The 27,237-nt window shown below is 37.9% G+C and overlaps 2 protein-coding genes across 6 annotated transcripts in view; both read left to right on the forward strand.

The window, feature by feature from the left end:
* The window catches only part of TLCD4 (TLC domain containing 4), a 29,651-nt gene extending 14,744 nt beyond the window's left edge, over positions 1–14,907 (forward strand). For all 3 annotated transcript variants that reach the window (XM_074906614.1, XM_074906612.1, XM_074906613.1), the window contains exons 4-7: positions 1,257–1,315; positions 3,100–3,194; positions 5,308–5,381; positions 8,376–14,907. In XM_074906614.1, the coding sequence (XP_074762715.1) occupies positions 1,257–1,315; positions 3,100–3,194; positions 5,308–5,381; positions 8,376–8,691 (544 nt within the window). In that variant the 3' untranslated portion in view covers positions 8,692–14,907. The remainder of the gene's footprint in view (positions 1–1,256; positions 1,316–3,099; positions 3,195–5,307; positions 5,382–8,375) is intronic.
* Positions 14,908–15,668: 761 nt separating this feature from the next.
* Positions 15,669–25,642, forward strand: HCCS (holocytochrome c synthase). 3 transcript variants are annotated; one of them, XM_074906617.1, is made up of 7 exons: positions 15,669–15,925; positions 18,949–19,098; positions 19,841–19,989; positions 20,601–20,749; positions 21,854–21,973; positions 22,785–22,871; positions 23,128–25,642. In XM_074906617.1, exons 2-7 carry the CDS (start codon positions 18,984–18,986, stop codon positions 23,324–23,326), a joined length of 819 nt encoding a protein of 272 aa, XP_074762718.1. In that variant the 5' UTR covers positions 15,669–15,925; positions 18,949–18,983; the 3' UTR covers positions 23,327–25,642. The 3 variants fall into 3 exon arrangements, with proteins under 3 accessions (XP_074762718.1, XP_074762716.1, XP_074762717.1); XM_074906615.1 differs by lacking the exon at positions 15,669–15,925 and adding an exon at positions 18,263–18,376 and having other exon boundaries at positions 23,128–25,641; XM_074906616.1 differs by lacking the exon at positions 15,669–15,925 and adding an exon at positions 18,482–18,522 and having other exon boundaries at positions 23,128–25,641.
* Positions 25,643–27,237: the final 1,595 nt, after the last annotated feature.

Here is a 27,237-nt window from a genome sequence, read left to right on the forward strand (position 1 = left end):
GCCTCTACGGCCAGTTATAGATGGAGCGAGCTCCAGGCTTTCCTGGTAATGTTTTTCCTCACCTAATGGCAGAATTCTGGTTCTGTGAGTCCTTTTATTTTCCTGTAAGCTACCCTCTCACTCAGAGAAAAAGTTAGTTTTAGATGCTAAGAAAGCCTTAAAATTTAGTGATCGGATTGTAATAATACAGGAAATAGCTTCCACTGCTTCATTCCAATGGATTAAAAAGTAACAGCTAAGTAATAGCATTTTACTGCTTTCTAGCTGAGGTAGACTTTGTATTGGAGGTGGCTGTAAGCACAGTTATGTTCCTTTTTCCTCAGAAGGTTTACAACAGAGATTGCTTTCACAGCTTGTCTTGAGCAGTCCACATCTTACAAATCTGTAGACCTGTTACTAGAAGCTCAGTTCTTACTTACACAAAACATATCTAGGTTGGATGCACAACTTATTTAAAAAAAAAAAAAATTACAGTCTTTATGCCAAAGAAAAAAGGCTTGCTTACCGAACTCCTTAAAGTAGGAATGCACAGAGGACAGTGGAGGAAAGAATAAATATTACTTGCTGTAATATGGGTGCTTCTTTTTCTTGAGCTGTATTCACAACTTTGGGTTTGTTGAGCATCCTAGAGGAACTGAAATTGTGTGTGTGCTACAAAGAGCTCTTCCTGCTGCATGTTTGGCAACAAAAGGGAAGGGACAGAAGGTGTGAAACTACTCTGAAAAGTATTTCTCCTCAAAGGTTCCTTGGCTCCAAAAACCTGGCAAATAATTCCTTTCATGTCTCCTTCTACTCTGTTTATCCCTATAAGCATCCATCCTCTTATGAATATGAAAAGCACCAGCTGAGCAAGATATTTTTGTCATCCTTAACACAGCTTTAACACTGGCAGAAGAACAAAAATGGAGACACAGAGTGTCATTTAAAGTGCTAAGAGACACTGCCTGGGCTGTTATCTTTTATCCTCTGTTTCCAGAGAAGTCAGCTCAGGGTACTTGCTGTATTTCAGTTCTAGTCTCTAGCAGGGCTCTTGGAGCAGTCTCTACCTCAAGGCTGGGGGTAGTCCTGATTAAGGTAGTTAGTAGATGTCTTGTATCTGGGTGGAAAAGGAATCCACTTTAATGACTAGCATCTTCCTTAACCAAATCTTGCTGAGAATAAGGTGACCTGTGGGACATTGTGTTTGATATGTGTATGTCCTCTGCAAATTACCTTGTTATAAAGGCTGTAACTCTGTATTTTTGGTATGTTTACAGGGGTGACCCATCAATTGTGAGACTGAATATTGCTATTACCACAGGCTACCTCATTTCTGGTAATTACGCAACTCATGTAACATGCAGCTGTATATTTTTATTGAGTCACTATGCCTATATATTTATACTGAGCCACTATGCTGGAGATGCGATATGTGTATACAATACTGTTTCTACTGTGGCTTTTAAAATTGCTAATGGAGTTGTGGGTTGAGGTGAAATCATAGGATCTTGTCAGTGGATGTGAAAGATAAAATGATTATCTCCCCAAGCACTGAGGAAATGCCACAGTGTGGTTTTATGATGGTTTGATACACAACCACCAACTCCAGCTCAGTTTTGTCCTTCAGCCAGCTGAGAAGGTGTTAAATCAGTGCTGTTCACTCCCTTCAGGGTGTCTACAACTTGTAGCTCTTTTATCATATGTTTCTTCCTGTGACCTCAGAATGCTGGCAGAAGAATTTTAGTAACCCTCAGTACAAGCTGAGGCAAATGATGCCATAGGATCCTGCCTGCCCACCTTTTAGTCTCACTTCAAGTCAAAATTTATGCATGTATAAAGCATGGAAATGTTTAATTATTTTATTGGTATGGCATTTACCCCTACATATGTTTTGTGTTCTTAATTACCTACTGTCAACTAAAATTGGCATGGGAATTTTGCTACAGAATGCTTTGGAACTTTCTTTTATGGTGTGTGTGGATAATACTGACTAATCAAAGCAGAAATTTATGGCTTGGACTATTTTCAGGGAAGACTTCTCACTCATGTTAGGATGGAGTCTCTGGTCAGAGACAGGGCAGTGGACTTATCTCTCAGACTAGATTTCTCACCCCAGTGGAACTGATAATCTTGTGATCAGCATACTCAGTCAAACTGTGGGTTAGTTTAAGTCTCTTTTTCCCTGTAAGAACTTAAGCTCCCATGTTTAAATTCATTGGCATCTATTTTTGAATAATTATGCATTAGAATTTCATTATGAATTAATGAAGGCCTTTGAACAGAGACCTGAACCTGGCCACTCATTCTCTCTCACTTCCTTATATAGTTAATGTTTAATTATTGATAGGAAGTGGAGAGGCTATGTCAGATGATATAGAGTTCTGCTTGAGGACAGCTAATACAGAAGCGATCAAGGTACTCACTGGAGATAACAAGAGACACAAGGGTTGCCTTTGGTTTGGAACCTTGGTCACTAACAGTCCAGTCCAAAGTACTCATTTGGATAAAGTAGGGGTTGCTATTGCTTGTTCTAGTACAAAAGATAAAATATTCTGAAATCTCAGACCATCATGGGAAAAGAAAGAACTCTTTTGTCAAAGCTTTCCTTTTAACATTGACTTAGGTCCACTATTACACTTTGCAGTCATTGGAAAATTCTGATTAAACACACATGCTTCTAATTCCAAGTGCCCCTTGCAAAATACTTCTGGTAAATGTTTGCTAATAACTGTTTGCTAATATAACTACTTTTTGATTCAGAGGTTCCCCATAATAGAACCCTGCCTTCATTACATATATTTGTATATTGGCTAGGCCCACCCCCACCTTGCCATGAGATTTGGGGTTCACTTTTTCCTTCCAAAATATTGCACTAAAGCGATTGCTTTTGTACTTCTATTGATGTGGAAGGTAGTAACTTATGGCAACTGTTGGAAGAATACTGTGCTTAATGCTTTGACTAAAGTCTTTAGGATAAAGATGTTTTCTTCAGAGATAATTAATTCAGAGGGTTTCTACTGATGCCGCAAATTGGCATTTATACCTCTAAAACTTAGAGAAATGCTATATTTGAGGTCGATGGTAGTGTAAATTGTTCTTTATCATTGTTTTCTCTTGTAGATTTGTTGCTTATTATTTACTACTGGAAGGCAATTGGTGACAAATTTTTTGTAATACATCACTTGGCAGCTCTGTATGCTTACTATTTTGTACTGGTGAGTGCTGTATTTTTCAGTAACATAACAAGCAGATGAGATTAAAGACAATGCTTTTATAGATGTCATTTGCTTAGTGTTTAAAAAAATTCTACATTGATTGGTGTATTAGCTTTGTGAAAGGCATATTTATATTTTCAATCATCATTACTTTCTAAATGGTTTTATCAGTCATTTGTGGTAAGCGCGTGCCTTTTTGATGTAACAGTCCTTCAGCAAAAATCTGTTAATTCTTTAACTGCTGAAATTAAAGCTCTTCTCAGTTTTTGCTGTAGAGAGACTTTGACAGGGGGGCTTTTCACATGGTTACAGAAAGGGTTTAAAATAAAACCACAAGTCTGAATATGTAGGTGGGAAGTTGGAAGTAGTTTCGAGTGGTTCTGTTCTGCTTGTGATTGTATTTGCAAGGCCATATGTCAGTGATTTACTCTGAATGTACGACAATCAGCTGGGTGTGTTTTTTCTCAGGGTTTTTTTTATTATTTTATTTTTATGACACAAATTGATCCTCTGAGACTTCTTTTTTAACTTACTTGGGTGGGGAAATGGTGGATGATTAATTGTATATATCTATAAATATCTGTGGTGTATGTATATTGAAGGGAAAATGGAAAGAGAGGGATACTGTTCTAGGATAAAGACTAACTTACTCTGCTGCTGCTGGAATTTCTCAAAGATGCCCATGTGACTTGGTAGAAATCCCACTGACCTCCAGAATAATGCTCCTGAATCTTTTCTGAAAAGCTCATTCAGTAAATAAAGAAATCTTATAAAACACAACTTACTTCATTTACCACATTTCTATCCCTGCCTACTGTTCAATCCCAGGCTTTACAATATTAAAAGTGTTTAGATGCCAGATTACTGTCAGATTTCCCATGTAATGATTTAAAGGGGATGAAGTACACTGAGAAGTAAATACTCTGTTTCAGGTTGAAGATAATTAGATCTACTAATATTATCACGAATGAAAGTGAATTAGGGCTGAATATTAGAGAAATAAAAATACCACTACCAAGGCTAATTCCTGATGCAGATAATTCATTAGTTTTTCTGGAGTAAATTACATAGTTTTAGTGTGAACTTCTTTTGAAGCAGTTATTACTATTTGGATACAGCTCTGCCCTTGGATGTCTCTGTGTTACTCTCATTCTCTTATCTTCAGAGAAAGTTACTTATAAGTATCTTATTTCAAAAATTGCTCTTGAAGATAAGAGAGAATTTGATTAAGAACACAGATTTTCTGTTTGGAGTGCAAACTGACATGAGATGACTGAGGTAGTGGGTATTAGCACATTCGGTGGGGGAAAGAGGAATCTGACACACACTCTGTAGGTTGTTCAGGAGACCTACTGAAATCTTTTTATCTCTACATCTGCAAACTGCTGCTTACCCAGCCACTGTGTAATGGGATACTATTTCCAGCACAACCAAACGATATGGCAGAGAACATGCTCTACTTTGTCACTTGGAGGAAAGTGCTCAGTTACAACATGTATCAGTGTAAATGTATCACACAGTTACCTGGATACTGGCACGGAGATGTGCTCTTCTTCCAACCCACAGGGCATGGCAGGGACTGCAACAGAGCTAGTGGAAAGGGTTTCCCCCGCAGTGGGGAGGAGAGAAGAGCAAGCTTCATGTGCCCTTTCTGCTGCCAAGTAAGAGCTGGGAATTCATCATCACTTTGGCAACTTATGTTCCTAAAACAATTTGGAGACATTTTTCTTTAGCTTCACAGTGTTTCTGTTTGAGCTTGTTTAAACACTGGGAAATCCAAAATGTTTATAGTCCTCTTAGACAGTAATAGTATCATTGTAATTATAAACTATGACTACTTCTGCCAGTCTAGCTAGCTTTCCATGGCCACTCTACTGTAAGTCTTTTAAAGATTTATTTAAAGTAAGAAACTACTGAAGGACAATTGCAGCTTTTGTAGTAAACTTCATTTTGAAATTGTAAGGAAGTTGGCCACAGCTGGCAAACTTGCTTACTATCAGTTTTAATAAAGAAGTTGAGATGTTGTATTATTCTGTGTGTACTTAAAGGTTTTAACAATGTAGATGTGAAATCTTGATTGATTTTTGTATGTCTGTTTTGTTTTGCTAACCAGAGCAAAGGTTTGTTGGCTTATTTTGGAAACTTCCGTCTGCTTGCAGAATTCTCCACTCCTTTTGTCAATCAGCGGTAAGTGGTTAGGGAATTTTTGCATAGTTGTTTTAAATTTTAATATGTATTGTTATTTCTGTCACTTAAGAAGGGTTTTTTTGTTGTTGTTGAATGTCTGCTGAAAGTGAATTTATATGTATTGGAGTTAGGATTACTATGTGGAAACCTTTTTGGCTATGAAAACTTTTTGCTGCTATAGCTGCAACAGTATAACTAATGTATTCACCCCTGAGTTCCTTTTCAGGGTAGACCAGCCTTCATACAACAGACCAGATTTTCATGAAACTATTGAACAAAAAAAGCTCACAAATATAATATTGTTTGTTAGCCTTTGTATGATCATTTAATTGTTATAATAAAGCCATATTTTTCAATAGGGATTTTTGTTAGTGTCATGAACCAGGAAAAGATAACATTGTCATCAGAATCCTAGAATGGAATTGCATTGCCCTAGATAATTTGAAGTTTATTTTGCAGTACTGCACATACATAGATCAATATTAATATATGCATATAGATAGAATAATATAAATTTATATTCTATATTTACTTTCAAAAATAAGTGCTCAAAGTAATTTCCAGAATTAAGTTAGAAAAATAGTAAAGCACCTAAATATATCTGAAATGGTTAATCTTCACACTTGTGATCAGAGAAGAAAGTGGCAGAAGGCTCTTTTGCAGAGTTTAGTGAAAGTGGAAGCCTGCCATGGCTTCTGGTTATGGTGTTGCTACTAGAACTGCTGCTGTATCAGAAATTGTGACTGTAAGCTCTGAAATATTTAATGCGACTGTAGCATTTCTCAGATTTCTAAGAATGAAAAAGATTGTTCTGAGATCCCTTTTGAACATTAGCTTGGCAAATTCCACTCAGAGGAGGGCAGGGTGGGATAATGGAGCTCTCCAGAGGTTGCAAATGCAGTTGAACGGGACATCATAGTTTAATGTAGCCCGTGCTCCATGTGCACAGAGAAACTGAGGAGTAAATAAACACTTCTTTACTTGTTATAGTAATACAAGGTAGAGGAAGGTAAGAAAATGAAAAAGTGGTATTACAGCCTAGATTTCTATATTAAAATTCATGTCCTAGTGAATGGCCATTCTCCCAACTGATTTCTACCACGATAGGATTTCATCCTGGGTTAAGTGGTACCTATATTGATGCTTACCTTTCAGACTGTGGCATTAGGAAGTATCATGATGCATCTGGCTACTAAAAGTAATATATGTTATACTTTTAAAATGCCTGTGGTGAGATCATGTGTCTTTGAATACTGACGTTTACTGTTTTCTCAGAAAAACGGAAATCACTGTAGGAGATAATAAAGTCCCTTGCACTAAGGGATGTCATCTCAGTGCATGAATGGTTTTCTTTTTGGTTTTTTTTTTTCATTAAATTTGAAGAGAACCAGACCCTTAAGATAGTAAGTAGAGGATAATGATAAGACTTACATTATGTTTCTTGTTTGCATTCTTAGTATTACCAAAAGAGTTATTATTAAAATATAAAATGATATTTTAATCTCAGACCTGTCTGTGTATTTCCTGTCTGTGTTGTTAGGGATATCTAATTGGAGGTTGTCTCCATGCCAAGCATTTAGATCTTTTAATGTTACTGTCAGGATTTATGTAATTAATGATGAACTGTGGAGGGTAGAATTGCAATGATAAGTCTGATTTACTGACTTGTATTTTTTGGAATTTGCTGGGAGAGGGATGTTGCTAAACAGATGTCCAGTTACCTATATTGGCATATTGCAGTGTATTTTAAAACCTTTTTGATATTACCTTTGGAATCTGCATTGTATATATCAATGAAAGTACAGGGTATGATTGCTAGTCTGACCAAATATATCAGGTCCCCCTCCACCATCCGAGTAATTATTTCTGTGGTGAAGTATCCTGCTTCTAGGCTGGACTGCTACCTTGAGTGCCTGGATTTTAATTGTCTTAGTTGCACTTTTAATGAATTCCTGGAGTATTTCTGTTAAAGCTGGATGTCTGGCAAATTGTTTTAGTATATCTATAATTACCTAGGTTGTAATCTGTAGGTAATTAAAAATGACTTAAAAAAAAACATTTTAGAACTGTTATTTTGTTAAATAGTTTTACCCTCGTATCTTGTTGGAAATAAACTCATTATTTCACTTTCCCTCCCCGTCTCCCATCATGAATACAGTGATATAAATAATGTTCCTCTGGTCCTGTCTTTAACCTGCCGTTGTTGAACAAATTGTCCTTGTGTTTATTCTGGTTCAAGTGTGAATGATAAAGAATTACAGGAGGTTGTTGTTCCTTTTTCTAGGAATTCAACCCACAGGTTCTGTGTGCTAGGCAATAGATAAGTTATTGCCTGTCTGCTAAGGAATTAATATGCAAGAATGTTTTGGGTTTTTTGTTGGGTTTTTTTTAAGACTGCTTATGACCTGGTAGCAGTAGTGGGAGAGGGGGTTCTTAGATTTATCTTTTTCATTGCATAACATGCTAGATGTGACATAATCCAGTACCATTTACAGCGCCTGGCTCTGAAGTTCTGTTTTCCGTCTGAACAGAACCCGTCAGAAAATCCCAGATCTGAGAAACTGAAAATTAGAGCTCTATCTAGATTACTGTATCCAAATACGGTGCTAGAATTGCGTTCAGGTAAACTAATACAATTTTAGTTGACTGTTGGTGCAAACTATAGTAACAACTAATAAATTTGTATTTATTATTTAAAAAGAATTTGAATTGTAGCGTATTACGCAAAAGTGCACGGTGGTTGTCAACTGGTTTACAATTCAAAGCAGGATTTTTTTACATGTTATTCTGCAATGTACTGGATATCACACACTGTTTAAGTGGGGAAAAAAAAATGCAGCCAAGCAGAAGAATTTGGAACTAAACAAAGACAGTGCAATAATTTAGGAATAAGGGTGTAGGAGCAATTAACAAATTAAATTATTAATTAAAAAAAATTGTTGTTAATGAGATGGCTTCAAGTCTGCCTGGTATCTGTGAACACTTCTTTTGCAGGTGGTTTTTTGAAATACTGGGATATCCTAAATCTTCAAAGGCCAACATCATCAATGGTGTGCTGATGACAATTGTGTTCTTCGTGGTGAGGATTGCCGTCATGCCTATATATTACAGCCATGTAATTTCTTCGTTTGGAACAGAGGCTTTCCAGAGATTAGGATTTGCAGCCCAGAGCGCCTGGATTGTCTCAAGTGTTGTCTTGGATGTTATGAATGTGATGTGGATGGTCAAAATTGCAAAAGGATGCTACAAAGTCATTTGTCTTATTGGACAGGAGGAAGCCAAAACTCACAGAAATGGAAAATCTGACTAGAAATCATATGCATAAAATGAAATTTCTGCTATGAAAATAGTTTGGATTCACTGAAACAGTGCACATTTTTAACATGGAATGCTCCTTTTAAGGAAACAAGATATTACCTCTGTACTGACCTTACTCTTTCCCTAGCCACACTGCCTGCACACCCAGGGCCACGCTTTACAGATCCTGTCCGCTGAGGAATAGAAGCAAAAGCTCACACAAATGAGTTCCACGTGTCTGTTCTAAGCAGTTACAAGCTACTGGAATTAGAGAGGAGCAGACTGGTTACTTGCTTGCTGTCCACCAGTGTGTTTGAAGTGTTTCACTCAGGTTTCTCAGATTAATTTGTTTTATAAATCCAGTGAATACTGACATCTCTTTTTTTAGAAAACAAAAAAGCTCCCCAAACTCCTGATATGGTGCGGTTTCCTGGCACGTTTCTATGTTTTCCTCTAGGAATAACAATCAAGATTTCATTCTTGACAACTTTTTAATTTTTGCAAGACAAGCTAAAAATGTAGCTTCAATTCTGTGAAGTCTTTTACTGCTTTTCTGTTCTGCTTTATATGAATGCAAACCATTTTGGGAAATTTATGAAATAATTTTATCTAAAATGCTGTATTATAAGACTACAGAATATCTTAAAAATTGTTAAAATTCTCTGATCTTGATGGGAAGGATTCACTTTTGCTGTGTTTGATTACATGCAATAGTATATCTTCTAAATTGCCCGTGTAATTTTTTTCATGAGTTAGTATGGTAAATGACATGTGGAAACAGCATAATTCTTACTGGAGTGGTTTTTCCTTTGCTGCTGCTACCTTTGAGAAGTGCTGCAACTCTCCTCAGTATTTTTAACCCTTGGCTATTTGGATGTGACGTTTAATTGTAAAGAGATTAATTTCTTCTCTATATGTGATGTGTAACTTAGAGTAATACTTTTTATCACAGAAATGACCCTTTTGATATGAAGTGTTGAGGATTTTTGTCACATTTTCCTTGTTAACCACATGAGAAATCTGATGTGTTAACTGAAAACCTTCTTGAATTAACTGTGCCAAACTTCTGTAAAGCTATATGTTAGTTGTATAGAATGACAGTTCACTTCTGTAGGCACAACATTTTTTTTTTTTTTTTTAAACTTGTATTTTTCAATAGGTACTCTGTTCCTTCTTCTGCATACTTAAAGTTTTGGAGGGCTCAGAGAGGAATCTTACCATGTAGGAATAGTGTAGACTCTAATTTATAATATAATTTAAAGAAATTCTGTTTTTAAATGATTTTGAGAGCTGTATTTGTGTGTAGTTTGGTTTTGTTTTACTTTAAACCATATCTGAATTGGGACTGATTAACTTCTGGTTCTTTCCTTGATGTGAGGCTTTTTTCGTGTGGTTGTTTTTTCGGTTTTGTTTGGTTTTTGACATTGCTTGTTATATCTTCTGGTAAGTTGTGCTATAAGTATCCATTTTCACTTAGTACTTTAGTGCACATCGCAGTTATTGTAGCAGACTGTTTAAGCAATTTATTCTCTTGTCCTGTTCACTCTAACAAAGCTGGGTGACATGAACTCTCCCCTCTGTCGTTGGAGGTGTGAGTGCCCAAGACTGTGCTCTTGGATGAGGGATGCAGCATTCCCCTCTTCCAGGGATAGGCTGCCTGTAAGGCTCCAAGAGGACTGTGTAGGCTGAAATGCCTTATAACAAAGGCAGCTGCGATGAGTTTAGTTCCCCAGTTAAAATGATGTCAGGGAGTATTGTTTAGGCTAGCATAATATGCACTTTTATAAGCCTAGTTCCACTGTTTAACGGAGCAGGCTTTTTTCCAAAACTGATTCCCGATCCTGTCTTGTTAAGGAAGATATCAAGGATTGTTAATGCTTCTATTTTTTGGAAACCGTGCTTATTAATACTTCACAAGCCTGCAGACAAAAGATCTGTTTATGCCTTGGGAAAGTTGGCAGTTGATCTGTTTACTTGTATGATTTGAGTGAGCTCAGTACCTTATTTGGGTATCAGTAAATCCATAGTCTTTGACAGTTGATTCTGTGACCTGCTTTGCTGAAAGAAAAAAGTCTCCCTTTTATACTAATTTGCAGAACCTGGTATCTTTTAAAATAATAATTTCAGTGTATTGAATGCAAAATCTAGGGTATGTACAAAGGCTCTGTATTTCTATCACCTTTATATTTTAAAGGTGTACATGAAATACTTGTGCTTTCAAAGTCACTAGATCAGGGAATCACTTTGTAATAGCGTGTTCCTTTCTAAAATAAATTTTAAATTGAGTAAATTCCAGGATTTTGGAGAATATGTTTGAAAGTAGAATTCTGCCTTTATTACTTGGAAACTAGGATGAAAAAAAGATTGATAAGAGTTGTTCCAAATCATCTTCCTTAAGGTGATAATTCATGAAAACTTTTTGAAATTCATCCCTTCTTAGCATTGATCTTCACTATTTCAGTATTTTAAATTTTTTGTTTTCAATGGAAAACATTTATTAAAGTGGTCCATTTCCTTCACTTCTAGATAGATGTGTCTGATAGAAGAAAAAAAAAGTCAAGCTAGAATAAAATTATGCTAAAACTACATTTGTAAAAAAATCAATCCCCTGCATAATACACTTTGGGCAACAATCTGAATGGAACGGAAGTGGGTAATTATTTTAAAACATGTAATACTTTTGATTGCTGTACAAAATTAGTGTAATTAAAACAACATTTTGCAATGCATTAGGTTTAAATTTTCTAATTTGTTTTTTTAATGTATTAATTATGTCCTGATGCATCTACTATGTGTCAGAATACAACTTTCTAATGAAAACAATTATTAACACTAGTGTATTCGGCAAGGACTGTAGTAAACAGGCTGCGAAGTTGTGATGTACGGAATGCATTAGTATAGGGCACTTTTTACCAGCCATTAAAAGCTTATAATACAGCAAATTAGATAGCTGCAGCATCCATTTTTCAATTGCACTTCATTAATTTTAACTTTGAAATATTGATGAAATCTAATGTTGCAAGCTTGTGTCTTTGCTTTTTATGCAAAAAAATAAAATGCATGATAAGTAGCATTGTAATAAATGCTACCTTTTAGAATGTAATGTTATTTTATTAGTGGCATAAAACTATTTTTAACAGATGCATCGTCTAGTGTAAAAGCAGACTCTTGGTGTGTCACCAGGTGTCTTTGCCATGGACATAATCAAATGCAAGAAGTTAATCTTGTAAAAAACGCTCAGATACCTTGTTCTTTTCTTTTACATTCTTCAGTACCAGGTGACATAAAATAGCACGATGATCATGGGAGAGTCTGTTTGTGCCAGTAAGGCCATATGTAGGAATGCAAGTTTCTCTTTTTTTTTTTTTTTATGGCTTTACTTTTTCATTGAAAGATGAGTAAGTACCACTTTCAGAACTACTACAGGGGAATGGTAGGTAAAGTTTTGCTTTTATAATTGATTTGTGGATGCAGTACTTGCAGAGAGGAAACGTGCTTCAAATAAATACTCATTTTCTTGGTGAGCATTCCAATGGTTTTCAATGAAGGCAAGAGCCTTACGTGATGGAGATGCGTTATGGGTTGTCTGTGCGCATTCTTCAGTGGTAAGAATTACATCTCTGAAGCCTACTCTACCTCTATAAATACATGCTATCTTCAGTAAGCTCAGTAATTTGGTAACTCAGTTTCTTAAAAATTTTAATCTATTGAATAATGAAAAATACCCTATGCACAGGAAAACAAGGGGAGCTGACCTTATATATAAACTCTTAACAATTCCAAATTTTTTATTACAATTTATAAAAAAAAAATTAATTGCAGTGTCTGGAAGATAATTACTTCCATCTCTACTTAGAAAATTATGGGAGAAGTTTACTCATAGAGCAGAACCTAATGTTAACCTAAGAGTAAAAGTGTTCAAGTGTTCCACGAGTAAATGTGTTCAAGCAGGTTTAAAGAGGAGAGGTGGAGTAGACTTTGAGAACACAACTATAGCGATCCAGATGTCTTCCTACTGCTGTGGTTGGGACAACAGCAGATTGATACATAGCAGAAAGGTATTTCTATATCTCTGTTCACAGTGGAGAATGAAACTTCAAAATTTTCAAGCTAGTGTAAGATGGGTTGTCAGTTGTTGGTTGCTGTATGAAAAGGACTTTCTCTACTGGACTTCTGTGTGTTTATGTACATACAAGCTTTTCATAAAAGATCATTTAATAGAGAAGTTTGTAAAATTGTTTTGTGATGCTTCTGCTGAGCCATTCAGAGGAAAATAAAAAGCTGCTTGACAGTTACTCCAGCTTAGGATCAGGTGCAGTGTTGGCTGCTGGTGAAAGTCATCAGTAAAGCAAATAAAAAGGGACTAGCATTTTCAGATGAAAAAATGCAAGCGTAGAAGACTCTGAAAAGTGTGGGCAGCCCTCTCTACTGTATAACAGCCTACGTTACAACATATCTGGCTACAACAAACTTATTGAGGAAGGATTTGTTCCTGGTGGAGTCCATCTGTGGAATATATTTGACAGCTGGAAAAAGAACAGTACTTCATTGCTGAGATCCTGACAACAGTCAAATGGAAATAGTGATCAATATTTATGAGCATTTATCCAAACCCAGGTAAAATCTCTTTGTTGGACAGGTGAAGGTCTTAGGATTTTCTGAAAGCAACTTAAAAGTTCTTTTTATGGTAGAGATGATGAAGGATGTGCTGCTTGGGATCTTTAGAGATCTGGGATTAAGCATTAAATCATATTTCTAGGTGGTAATACCTGGTAAGGTTTCTTACCCATTACAAATCTCTACTAGCTACCTCCTTTGATGTTCTTACTCTATTTATAATAACCAAGCACTTTATAGCTCAGTAAAGGATGGAAGGTAGCTATGAAGAATAAATGATATTGTTTGGTATAAGAAATATTTTGGCAAAATTTCTTCGGAGATCAGTTTCATTGTGATGTCCTGCACAGAGGGGGTGTCTGATTAAAATGATGTATATAAATTTTTAGTCTAGTTGTAAAGGAAATGTCTTTAAGAGAGTGAATTATGAAGAGTTCAGCATGGCTTGGTATCAACCATATAATGATTTCAGTGTGCTATTTATAACCTCCTAGATATTGAAATTGAAAGTATAAAAGCAAATAAAACATTCTTTAGCATATCTTTATTTTAATCTGTGTGGGATGTCAAGCATTGTACTTGTCTTGTGGAAAGGACATGCTTTTATGAGCTTATAAATATTTAACCATACGAGAATCTGCACCCATGTGGAACATGTTGCATGTAAATTGTCTTCCAAGTTTTAAAATTTTGATATTTTAAAAAACTTGCCTGGTTTGAAAGAAACATTGAAATATTAATACTGGGCTGTAATACAGAACATAACATTTTGAATGCAGAATATATTGGTTTTGCTTATTGTAATCCTATTCCAGTTTCACAAGAGAAATCCATCATATGATAGGAGGAAAGGAGCAAAAGGGCTAATCATGAGCTTGCCTATATAATTTGCACACTTAATATGCACACATCGAAATATCCTGGATTTGTTTCTAGCATGCATATACCAAACAGTGTTTTCTTTAATATGGATAGATACCTATATACGTAGAATAATTTAACACATAAGCATAGCTAACCTGATATAAAACCAAATTACAAAAACTGTTGGGAACAAATGAGTTACAAGTTAGTCATAAGTAACAGAATCTGTAATTTAAAAATGTTTCTATAATCTTCTGTCTAAGAAGAAACTTGAGAAATATATCTAACTCGTGCACAGCAAGGATGAAAACTATAAATTCTGCTGGACTGATTTCTGGTAAATTTTGACAATCTGGTTTGCAGTAAATACTAATACTGACACAAAATGTCAGGGCTGCATTATTGAATTCAAATAGTAATGTGGCCCAATTGAAGTAGCAATCCTTATCATGGCACAAGAACTTTAAAATGCAATATAACAATTCTTCAGATCGGTGTTAAAAGTCATCAGTCTTAGTAAGGCGAATGATAAGTATTAGGGATTTAAATTTACTTTTTATTATAAAAATATTTCTGAATTATTTGTTGTATTTCAGTGATATTGTAAAGCATTTCTATATTTTGATTGAGTTTAGGAGCTTGCATAAAATGATATTGGCTGATTTTTTTCCTTTGATATATGCAATAATGTCAATAAGCAATAAATTGCATGTTGTATGCAAGGTATCAGCACTTCATAATAAAGGAAAGGAACACAGTTTCATATTTGTGATTTTTTTTTTTTTAATATGGTAAAAGTTTATGTACCTATAATGAATGCATCATGAAAGAACAATTTTCTTTGGGTTCAGTTCAGAAACAACTATCTTATATGGTCATCTTGAAATTTCATGCTGTATCTTTTTTTATTTAAAAAAAGGTGTTGAGGGAGTATAAAGTCTGAGCCTCACTGTTGTTCAGGTGGCTGGACTTTTAAAGGCTGAAATTCTGTGTAGGACATCACTGGGGTGAGGGATGTAACTTAAACTATAAATTTTGTGTGTTGAGTAAAAATTTATATCAGATAGTATAACTGTATTGCACTGTATTGTAATACCACATCTTTCAGGATGTAAGCTGGACAGTTGTCTGAAGGCTCTAGGGATAAAGAGCTACTGTTGTCAGTGTGTTATGTGATGTGCTACACAGTCCCTTACTGAATATTAAGACAGGGAATTAAGTTCATTAATATGGGAATTCCTGGTTTCTATATGTGCAGTGAACATATGCCTAGGAAGCATGAATTGTGTGGTAAAACTCAGAGGTTTTTCCGAGCATCTTCAGAGGAAGCTGCTGGTATTTCATATCTTAACCACTGGCTTCCAAGCACAGGAATTGCTTTGAGTTTTCTTTTGTATTATGCAATGGTTAAATTACTACAAGAAAACACAAAGCATTCCAGTGGGTATTCAGTTCAATTTGTAAATTATGTTCATAGGATACTAATTTTACACTGTTAGTGTAGAAAACTGCTCATTAACTAGTCAGTCTGTTTGGAAGTGACTGGGAATGTCTGCAAATGTTATTTGGGGTCAGATGCTATATAGGTCAGATTTCCAACTGCTTGAGGAAGGACAATGGGGGCTCGGTGGGAGGCTTTCGTATTGGCACTGAGCAGCTTTTAACACTGAATGGTGGAAAGGAAGGACCAAGCATGGCTGGGAACAAGAGATGCCTTTCAGTGAGCCATTCTTAACCTGACAAATTCAACAAATCTTTCTTAAAGGGTGAGAAACATACCTTTCCCTAAGATGTAGGATATAGAAAGTATTTTGTACATCCACTTCTTTGTCATGTTCTGGTGCAAAGTTGCTCTTCATTTTCTCCCTTTTTTCTTTTTATCACGCTGTGTTCTTGCTGAAAACTTTATTTTCAGTGCTCGCATTGGTGTGATAATTCTGCATTAGGTTTATTTTTTAAATTTTTATTTACCTTCACAGTGGTAATGTGTCACTTTTCAGATGGTGGACTACTGTTGTATCTTCTTACTTTGCTGTGCTTTTCTGGAGTTCACAGTACAGTATACCTAAGGGTAGACTGTGTGCTTTGGTGAGGTTGTGACCTTGGTGTTCTTTGTAACGCTTTACATTGAGGAAAAAGTATTTGCTACTTGGCTTACCTTATAAAGGGGGAAAACTATTTTCTATAACGATGACTAAGTAGTGCAAATGTTGCTTCTGGTGGAATGTGGTGGTGGAAAGCAGGGAGACTGCATAACAACAGCATAATTACTTTGAGAGTGTAGAAACAATTCCCTGTTTGAGAACATCAGAGAGAAGTATTTTACCTTAAGCTGTTCTGCCACTGACTTGAAATATTTGGAAGGAGAGACCACAGTTAGTCTACAGGAGGTGCTTATTAAACTGTGTTGTCAGGTGCTGCAAATGAAAACTAAAAATGGTTGGATCTTGTTTAGTGCTGCTTACACAGCTGTTACTGTTAATGTAGTCTTCAGAGATTTCAGCAAAGCCTAAAACTTGGGCAATGGTGGAAGCAATCATAATGTTTTCTAAGGCTTGTAATAGCGACTCAGTTATTGACATGGTGCCACTTTCCTAACTCCAGATTCTCAGTGTGCTGTGCTAATAATTCTTGCATGCAGAAAGGGTAGGAAACAATTTCCTCTTACATAATAAAGACTATAAAAGGGCAAAAATGAGTGAAAGGATGGATATTTGATATTACTTTATACTTAGATTTTTATTTTGTGCGCACACTGAATGGCAATGTCCTTGTTAATAAGGAAGATACGATTTTGAAATAGAGTATGTGAACATGTTCTTAAAAGCAGTCTTGACAGGCATGTATAGAATTAATTTTTAATTCAGGTAGTTATATAATTTGAAATAGTGCTTGTTACAATTGCTTCAGTTTGTCTTTATGAATCTTTCCGATCTTTTCCAAAAGAAATGGGAATAATTATTTCCTTACACCAAAATATATACAAGAAGGTGTAAAGGATACACCTCTTTCAGATTCGAATTTGGATTTTCTTCATCCCAAATCAATGTAATAACTGGGCCACTTGCAGTTTAAATTCCTTCCTACTTTATTTTTAATTGCTCTAATGAAGTGTTTCCAAAAAATAGGTTTTTTTGAACAGTTCTAATTGTTAGATATTCATAATGAAAGCTTGTTTTGTGTCTCCCCACCTGCCTTTTGCACTTGACAGCCTATTGAGAGTCCGTGTTGTGGGATGAACATTGAAATAGTCTGCAGGGTTTGTACTCGCCATTAGCAGCCGTTTGTGTGTAGCTCACATCTGTTAGTCAAAAGGGTACGGATGGGGTGACAGTAGTGTGCCTTGCTCTGATTGCAAGATGACCCTCATCTTCTCAGTCATCAGACTGCAGTGTTATGCGCAGTATTTCATGCATATACTTAAACTGTGTCTTCTAGCACCAAAATAAGGCAATATTCTTGAAGAGCTGTGATTTCCTTTTCTTGACTAGTTGAAGTTTAAAAACCGTCTTAAGGAACCTTAGCATCTCTGTTAAGTTTAATACTAGAAAGGATACACCTTTACAACATTGCTTCACGCTGCCACTACATTCATTGTTTTTCCTATACTTTTTAAAAAACATTATTTGCGCTCGTGAGGGATAATGACTTAGCATGAACTAGCTGTGAGCTTAACATAGCTGTACGGGGCCTAAACGCGAGCCTCGGTACATAGAGTTCATTGTTGGCAAACTGAAACAACTTTTGTACTCTTCTACGTAGGTCCCACAGCCAAAAGCCGGCAGCCCCCGGGCCCGGCAGCCCCCGCCCCGTGCTGGGTTTCGGCCACGGCGTGCAGACCGCGGCGCGTGCCCGCTCCGCCGCCGCCCGGCCCCCGGCGGGAGCAGCCCGGCGCTCCCAGCAGCCCTCGCCCGCCGCCAGGCCGCCGAACGCAGCGGTACCGCGCCCCGCCGCGGCCGCTCGGCGCCGAGCCGCCCCCGGTGCCACCTCCTGGCGGAACAGCGCCCGCTTCGGGCCGCCGGCAGGCCCGGCCCGGCCCCGCTAGGCGGCGGCGACGGCACCTCCCTCCCGGCGGCCGCCGCTCCGGCCCCGCCCCGAGCGCGGCGGCGGCGGGCGGTGCCCCGGCGGCGGGCGCAGGCGCGGGGCGGACCGGCGGCGCCGCCGCGTTCTCGCGAGGCGTCGTGCTGCGGTCGGGGCCGGCCGCGGGCCGGGCTGAGGTGAGGCGGCGGCGGCTCTGGGGGACGCGCCGCGCGGCGGCGGGAGGCGGGAGCTGGGGGAGGGCGCACGCCGCCGGGCCGGGCCGGGCGGGCGCGGGGGGCGGGCCTGACCTTGCCCGCGGCCGCCGGCGGCGGGGTCGGTCGCGGTGCGTGTAGCGGCGCGGCGGCCTCGCGCGCGGCGTTCGTGAGGCGTTTCGTGCCGCGGTGAGGGGGCGGGGGGCAGGGTGGGCGCCGCTGCCCGGTGCGGGGCTGCGGCGGGTTCGGGGTGCGGACAGAGACCCCCCGCACCGTGCGGCCTTGCCCCGCCGTCGGTGGGCGCGAGGGGGCGGGCTGAGCGGCGGCTGTACGCGTGGGTGATCCCTGTGGGAGCCCCGCACCGCTGCTCCACGCCACCTCGTTCGCTGTCAGCCCTGGGAGACGCCGTGGGGTTTGGTTTAGGCTGGATATTTACTTAAACCGACTTTTTATTCCATTTCTAAATTTGTGATGCAGCAACGTGTCTGTACTTGCATTCACCGTAATATATAGCCAGTGTAGCTTTGTCTTACAGATGCTTGTTGTTTTTTCTTTAGAGACTTGACCTAAAAAAACCTGGTGCACAGAAGCCATGGGTTTGTCTGCGTCCTCCCCGGCCGCTGCTGGTCAGTCGCCAAATGCATCCAAACAACACCAGACGGCGTCTCCACCTTCAGAATGCCCTATGCATCAGGAAAAAATGAGCGGTAATCATTCCTGAAACGTAAATTAAATAAACTCTTTATACGGAAAACAGATTGAAAAATATTTTTTTCGGAAAAAAAATACAATTATACAAATAAAACCTCGAGTTTTTCCTTTAACAAAAATTGCTCTTAAGTGACTTCATGAAAAGGAGTCAGTTGTTCTCCAGAACAGCATGCAAGCTGCCTTGTCTTACTGTAGAGACAGTAGGTGCTTGCTGTAGAACCTGTGGGCCACTCCCGTTTGTCACGTTTCACAGGGGTCCTGCAGATCTATTCCCATCAAGTGGTACACCTGCCAAGGGTCAGGGAGTGCAGGGGCCCCCACAGAGAGAGTAGCTGGGAGCAGGTGGGTGTCACTAGAGAACATGCATCTGGAAGAGGACAGCAGAAGGTCAAATAAGATGAATGGAGAATGAGGACATCAGCTCTTCTGTTGACACAATCAACACGTGTTGGATTAACATTGCTGTGGAAATCTTAAATACAAACAGTTCGGTTAGGGGCCAGCATGGGGTGGGGAATGAGCATTCAAGGACTACATAAGAAGCTGAGATCCTACCATGGTACTGGGTCCTAAAATTCAGGAAAGATAGTTAAAATTGTTGCAAAGCTCAGAAGAAAAAGCGAAATACCACTTTGTATTTACATGAGCATTCAATTGACTGTTTTCCATTTCCTGTCACATCTTCGGAGTTTTCATTTTGTAGCAAATTATATACTGTTTTTTTTTCCTGTGTTTCAGGTTGTCCAATGCACATGAACACTCCTGATCACAGAACTGAGAACACAGCTGATGTTCCTGCACATCAAGAAAGAGCGTATGAATTTGTAGCGTGTCCGATGAAGTCTGGTGCATTTCAAGGGAAAGATGACATTGATCCTAGCAATATGGTAACTTACTTATTTCAGATGCTTTCTTCAGTCATGTTTCTACTGAAATACTATCCGCACAATGTAAACTGTGTGACTCTGTCTAAAGTGGAAACTCTGGCAAATAACATTATTTTAAATTTTTTACACTGTTTTTTCTAATTTTGTGTGCAAATATTTGTGTAAAGCCAAGTTATATCTTATTTAACATTCTCTTCTTCAGATCTACATCATTTTGATAAAAGGTGTTTTTCTAGTTTGTAAATATCTTTTGCTGTTTATTTCTGTTTGTTAGTGACGTGCATGGTTTTTATGCTGAATTAGTGGGGTTTAGGTTCTGTGTAATAGCAGTATGAGTAAGTTCTGATTCAGGTCTCTCCAAGTTTTCTTTTGATTTACAAAAAGCATTGGTTTTTTGAAAGTTTAGGCAAAAGGGTTACTTTAGTCTTCAGATGACAAGCTTGTGCAGAGAGTTCTATGACAGAATAGAAAGATAATTTTTGGTGGATTTAAATAAAGGCTGAACTTCTTGATCTTTGTAGCAGCTGATTGATAATGCTTTGATTTTTCTCAAACATCGTAACAAAAAATTTTCATCCTCTAGCTTGTTGTTGATTCTCCTTGTTTTGTAGATGCCTCCTCCTAATCAGCAGCCATCTCCAGATCAACCATTTCCACTGTCAACTGTTAGAGAAGAATCTTCTATTCCTAGAGCACATTCTGACAAGAAATGGGTCTACCCTTCAGAGCAGATGTTCTGGAATGCTATGCTAAGGAAAGGGTAAATACACTGTGAATTATCAGATGGAGTCTGTGAGCCTGAAATTGATGAAGTAATATCATTAGTTATTATACATGGGCATTGTTTAAGAATTTGTGGATGCTAAATAATTAACTAGCTGTTTTAAAAATTAGTGGTTTTATAAACAGCTTTATTCTAAAGGGTGAGCTGGCCTCAATGGTAGGGAATATTGGGCAAGTGCCACTACCTAAGAAAATTTTATTAAAAGTCAGTGCATAGGCATAGACAAACTTTGCATGATTGCCAGCTTTCATACTCAGTTGACTTCATGCTAATCCTATAAACTGGTGGTAGAAGTTCTGTGATTGTGAGAACATCTAGCTTGACTTTGCAGAATTGCTAAAAATGTGAAAACTGTTTGACAAGTACATGTTTTGAGTCTACAGAAATTCAAAGTAGGCAAGATCTAACTGAATAAATGTCTCCTGTGGCCTAAAAAATCTTCTGTGCTGCCATTTCCTCATTCTTTTGTAATGATTTGTTTGGCATTCTCAAACAGATCAACTTTAAAGGTGGCTACTATTAAAACAATAGTAATTATTTGTTTTGTGTATCAATATTGTTCTTAAGATGATATGTCATAAGCAGTCTATATTGAACACACAAGTTCTGATCCTTTAAACAAATGTGTTCAGTGTAATGTCTGTTGAAGAGGAAGCACGTGTAGTTGTAGTACAGGGTCAGAGAGATGAAAGGCTTTTCTAATGTATGCAGAATGTATTGAATACAGGACTTCACGCATTAGGAATGCAAGTGGGATTTTTCCCAAGCATTTTTATGAATACTGTGGATAGGCTGATGTTTTCACACTCACCTTAACTGGATCAGAAAGTTATGAGTTAATTTAGCTAATTGGAGTTTGTGGGTCTCTATGATGATCATTTTAATAAGTACACTTTTACACAGGAAATGAAGTAGTTCTCAAGATTGTTAAGCAGATGAGCCAGAAGTTTCCATAGTTGCTTTGTGTTTTTGCATAAAACCTTACATCTCTAGATTCAAAAGCCTATCAGATAAACTGAGGAAGGTGGTGTAGTTGTTCTGTAACGTTTGTAACCTGTTTTCAAATTCTTACTTACTTAGGTGGAGGTGGAAAGATGATGACATAACAGGTGAAGACATGACCAACATTATTAAGATTCACAACCAAAACAATGAGCAAGCTTGGAAGGAGATTCTGAAGTGGGAAGCTCTTCATGCTGTGTATGGACATATGAAACAAAAAGCAAATCCTTTGGTTTAGCTCTTGCTTTTGTAATTCTTTGGAAGTAAAATGTCTGTAGTTTTGCAGAAATATTCTGGTGCTGATACGTCTCAAAAGTTATGCTCTTGTAGGAGTTTGCATTTTGATTGATCAGATTATCCAGAATAAGATTAGTAAGATTATCCAGAAGATCTTAACTAAAACCGAATAATTATTGGGTTGATAAAACGAGCATTTTGGTGGTGCATGTATAGTGTGGATTTGGAGAAATGAACTTCTTATTGTATCTATTTTGGAACTATTTAATTGGAATTGTTAGGAAAAAGGTATGAGATGTAAACTTAGATCAAAAGTGACTGGTGTAAAACAACCTGTCACTTTTTAGGTCAGTATAGTCCCTGTTCCTAGAAGTTAGGCATTCTGTATGTAGAAATTGCTCTCTGAAATTCCATGATCTTTGTTACACAGTAGTTTGGATCTTTCTGTAGTTCTTAAATGGTTTTCTGTTCTTTAATCTATTAAATCAGTGGATTAGATTTGCTGAGAACTGCTCTGTTCATAAATTAGAACAATGGTGTGGAGCATATCAAAGGTACTTTATCGTATCAGTAGTAAGTGCTGTCAGAAATGGGGGGGGGGGTGTTTAACCTTTTTTTAAAAAAAAGCTGGTTTAGATTGCTTGTAATTAATTTTTTTATTGTTGCTCTTTCTCCAGTTTTTCTGTTACTAAAACAAATTAGCATAGTGGTTCAATCACTTAAAACTGTTTTAAAAGGTAAAAACTATTTTCTATTTTAATTGCATGCACAGGGAATGTCCATGTGGACCATCTCTGATGCGGTTTGGAGGCAAAGCAAAGGAGTATTCACCAAGAGCCAGAATACGTTCCTGGATGGGGTACGTGGGCAGGAAAGAAGGTCTTGCAGTGAGGTGGGAAGGTGGGGAGATGTGTCTGAAAACATGATGTGGAATTAATTTTAAGGTGTTTCAGAACTGGTATTGCAAGTTACAATTACCAGAAGATAGAAGTACTACTGGGGATCTTATGCTAGTGTCTGGATAAATAAATCTTCTTAAATAGGAATTCCACTCCCCCTCCCAGGTTCATAATATCCATTAAAATATTTACATGGTCTATTATCTGTCTTTCCAGATACGAACTTCCCTTTGACAGACATGATTGGATTGTTGACCGTTGTGGAAAAGAAGTGCGATATGTTATCGATTACTATGATGGTGGAGCAGTAGATAAGAACTACCAGTTCACTATCCTCGATGTTCGCCCTGCGTTTGACTCTCTCTCGGCTGTATGGGACAGAATGAAGGTAGCTTGGTGGCGGTGGACTTCATAACTACTCTGTGGTGTGTAGTCAGAAAGTAAACCACTTTCCTCCTAGACTAAGGATAAGTGAATACTAGGACTTGAAATCAAAGTTCACTGCAACTGTCATTATTTCCATCATCACCACTGTTCTTTGGGGGTGGGAAGGGAGGATGAGGAAATCCATTGTGAAGTACACCAATGCTTTATGGTGTTTTGAATGAAATAATAAAATTATAATAGCAAAAACATGTATCTTAATTTTCTCAAGAGCTGGGAAATCTTTTCTTATTTTGTTACTGTTCTGCATAAGCTTGCCGCCTTTTAATTTCATTACTCCAGTGCTGCACCAAATACATTAGGTCTTTGATTCTGACTGGAGTTTTAAGTGTTACTTAAACTGAAAACTGGGAATTTCATGAACGATTTCATATAGTTACAGTCCTTAGATACTTAGGTGATGAATAAAGGGTAAAAGATTGGACTGTTTCAAACTGCATGTTTTATTAACTGTATAAAAACTGTGTATAAAAATTTGTTTTCACGTGAGCACTTTACCTGTTCAAACAATGCTTCCTCAGAAAACTTAAGTCAAAGTTTATTGCGTTAAAGGAAGTATAGTGTAGTATGAGTATTTTTAAAGGTATGTTAAGTTGAAAGGGAGAATATACTCATGCCTTAATCTGCAATTTATTTTTGAACAGAACAGAAACAGGAAGAGTGTCAGTTGCTTTTGAAACAACATTTCTAGAAGGAGATGAAACTGATATGTAATAGCTATTTATTTGAGAATTTGAAAGGTTTGTTTTCTGATATAAGAAAACTGTGTTGTTTTTGTATTTTCATGTCTTTAATGTGTGTCTTGCATAATGCATTCAGCACAGAATTGAGCCTTATTTAAAGAAACTCATGCAGTGCATCTGTATCTTGCACCTTGGCTTCATCATCTGTACCATAACGTGTGGTTTTTATACAATACAGAATCGCACAAGGATGTATGACTATGCAGTCATATATGTTTCTGCATAGTGACTATCATGAACTGTATTACAGATGTGTATGTAACTTGGCTAAAAGAGTATCACAAATTCCAAGAAATAATATTGATTTAAGCATTTTCTAAGAGTGGTGCAAGTTAATGCCGTGTGGCTTAAAGATTTGATTTATGTTTGTGCTCAATAAGGGAAACTAAGGTTTTTTTAAGTTTTCCACTGTAGCAGCTTTAAATTTGCATGGCTTGTTAAATGCCCCTAAACTTAAATTATTCCTCCCTTTCAGCATGTATTACTCTTGAGAATGAGTGTGCAAAACACTTGGGAACAGAAGGAGTAAGAGAGTATCACACTGTAGCTTCTCAAATGGGAGAAGCTTCCTTCATGAAACTTCACAACCTTAACTGGGAACCAGCTGTACACTGATTTTCTGAAAGTGGTTATTTTTAACTGACATGGGAAGCTTTTTTTTTTCCTGAAGGGAAGAACCTCCCAGTGTTTCAGTCAAGTAACTTCCCATTTAGGAAAAAACTATTCAGGGAAGCATTCCATACTTCAACGTACTAATGGAGTTGAATGGTTCCCACTTCAGAGCCAACTGTCCTGCATGGTAGGGATAAATATTACCCAGAAGTCCAGAATCCTAAGAGACAACCACACTCTTACCCCTGTCTGCTTTCCTCATTCCTTTTCCTCCTTTTTAGTGATTCATATATATATATATATAAAAATGAAAAACAGTCCGGGGAAAAAACAATCTCCATTTGAGTAGGCAATGTATAGATGAGATGTATGAGAAGTGGGTGAGCTTGTATGAAGCATATCTGATAACAAAAGAGCTGCTCCTCTGTTCTAACAGTAAAGATTGAGGCTCCTTGCTTTTTGGTCTGGATTTTTTTTTGTTGGTTGGTTTATACATTTGGTAACTTGATATACGCAGAATTCTGTGTTTCTCTCAACTAAATAAGGAAGAGGTACACCAATGTAGGGAGTGCTTCAGGAACTTCAAAAGAATGAGTTTGCTTTGTTGATTTTGGAAGCGTGATGTTGAGAGCATTATGGAAATTGTAATTGCTGCTAAATCTGGTGAAAGGTGCCACATGCCACTTTATGCATTTACCTTCTTCTGTTATGTTCCATCTCATAGATTCAAAATTGTTCTTTTCTGTGCACTCTTAATGAAATGTACTACTTTGTCACCAAACAAAAAGGAGAATCAAATAAATATACTTTTCTTAACTTTGTCATTTGGTGATCGTATTTTTAGCTGTAAGAATTATTAAGATGAGGTCTTGTATGTGTCATAAGATTATAGTCTGTTACAACTAATCACTTCTTTGAATAGGTACTACTCATTTCTTTAGGTGAATACAGAACCAGAAACCAAGGACTAAATTCAAGTGTTTGCCAACCAAACCAGCGGCTCAGAATTAAGAGCATATGACAACAAATATATTCATCCTGATTTTGGCTAACTTCTGTAGAGAGGAAGGCAAGGATTTTAATTTTATTTTTAATAATCCTTGAAGTGTAAATAAATCATGTACTTCTAAGGCTTAAGGAAGTAAACATGGAGTTTTCTCTTTCCGGTTTGGGTTACTTTATGTATGGTGTTGACAGTTCACTATTTCTCAGAAGATGGGTGTCAGTGAGTAGAATTCTAATGTAAGCTTGAAAAACAGTGATGTAAATTGATGGTTTTTTACCCTTTGGGAGGATGTCTTAACTCTAAAAGTACTGTTTCAGCTAGATTAAAGGTAATGTGTGTGTATGCATAAAAACATTAAATACATTTATATCCTTTCTTTGTAAGTATAGAAGGGTATGGAGAATTTCTGAAGCTCAAAAAAAGTGAAGGAGTATCTTGATCAGGCCCTTCCAGGGAATTTTGCAGCAGCATCAGGTTCCCAGTCCCAATCAGGGTGAAACAGAAGTTTGGAACCCAGGATCTCAAACCAGGTTAAACTTGTGCATACACAAAGGGGAAAATGTATACGCTGTCACTAAAGCAGGGCTGCTTTTTAAATCAGTTTTGTATTTAGGTATCTAAAGTTCACCTATGTTCTGCTTTACCATGTCAAAGCCCTGCTTGACCCGTTGTGTTTGACTCTCGCAGTTAAAACAAGTTAGGAGAGCTCTCCTGGTATGCAGCTAGAGATGTGTCCTTCAGGGGTATTGCAGTGCTCAGAAACAGCAATCTCTGTGTCTGAGGGATGGAAAAGGACTCTGGTGTAACACTCCAACTGTAACCAGGCAGGTCTGGAGCCATGCATGTGTAGTTGAGAGTGGTACTGATCTTTATTTCCTGGAGCAGGAGACCATTCTGTGCTCCAATACCTGGTTTTGGCCTCTTGCCATTGTGCGGCTTCAGGCAGCCCGTGAGAGCCCTGTGGTTAGGAGGCCTGGCACCGTGCGGCCCCGCGAGAGGGGCACCGAACATGGGGCTGCTGTGCCCACAGCCCCTCCCTGGTCAGTAACGCTGGCCCAGTTCTCTGCTCTTCCGCAGTATGGCCCCTTAGTATCTGGCCAACATGAGTGCCCTATAATTAGGGAGTAACTCACAGGCTTGTCCTTCCGGGACACTGTGGGTCCCTGGCTATGTTGAATCATCCTCTGATGTTTTGCCTTTGCACTGTACTAGCAGGCAGTTTAGAAAGGGGAGATGTAGGTCCTCTGTCACCCTTTATTTATTTACTTATTTCCTTCTCCCCTAGAAATGACATTGCTCCTCCTCATACTATGCCAATGGTCTTAGCTTCAGTCTCTTTAAGGATTTTTCAGCTAAGCCCCAGAATTTCTGCCCTGCTTTGTAGAAGAAAGACTGTTTTGCTGGTAAGAAGATACTTGTGTCCATTGTTGATTATAGCTATTTTTTGTTGCCAAAGAAAAGTGTTCTGGATTACCATTTTTCAATTGTGAAGTGAAAGAGGTATGCTAGTTTAATCTGAAA

This window comes from Athene noctua, chromosome 5 (genome assembly GCF_965140245.1).
Source record: "Athene noctua chromosome 5, bAthNoc1.hap1.1, whole genome shotgun sequence".
Lineage (NCBI taxonomy): Eukaryota > Metazoa > Chordata > Aves > Strigiformes > Strigidae > Athene > Athene noctua.

Excerpts from the sequence above, each read along its gene's own strand:
- HCCS (XM_074906617.1), top strand. The coding sequence starts at position 18,984 with ATGGGTTTGTCTGCGTCCTCCCCGGCCGCTGCTGGTCAGTCGCCAAAT. Across the intron at positions 19,990-20,600 it reads ACATTGATCCTAGCAATATG|ATGCCTCCTCCTAATCAGCA; the intron begins GTAACTTACTTA and ends CTTGTTTTGTAG. Across the intron at positions 22,872-23,127 it reads AGAATACGTTCCTGGATGGG|ATACGAACTTCCCTTTGACA; the intron begins GTACGTGGGCAG and ends CTGTCTTTCCAG.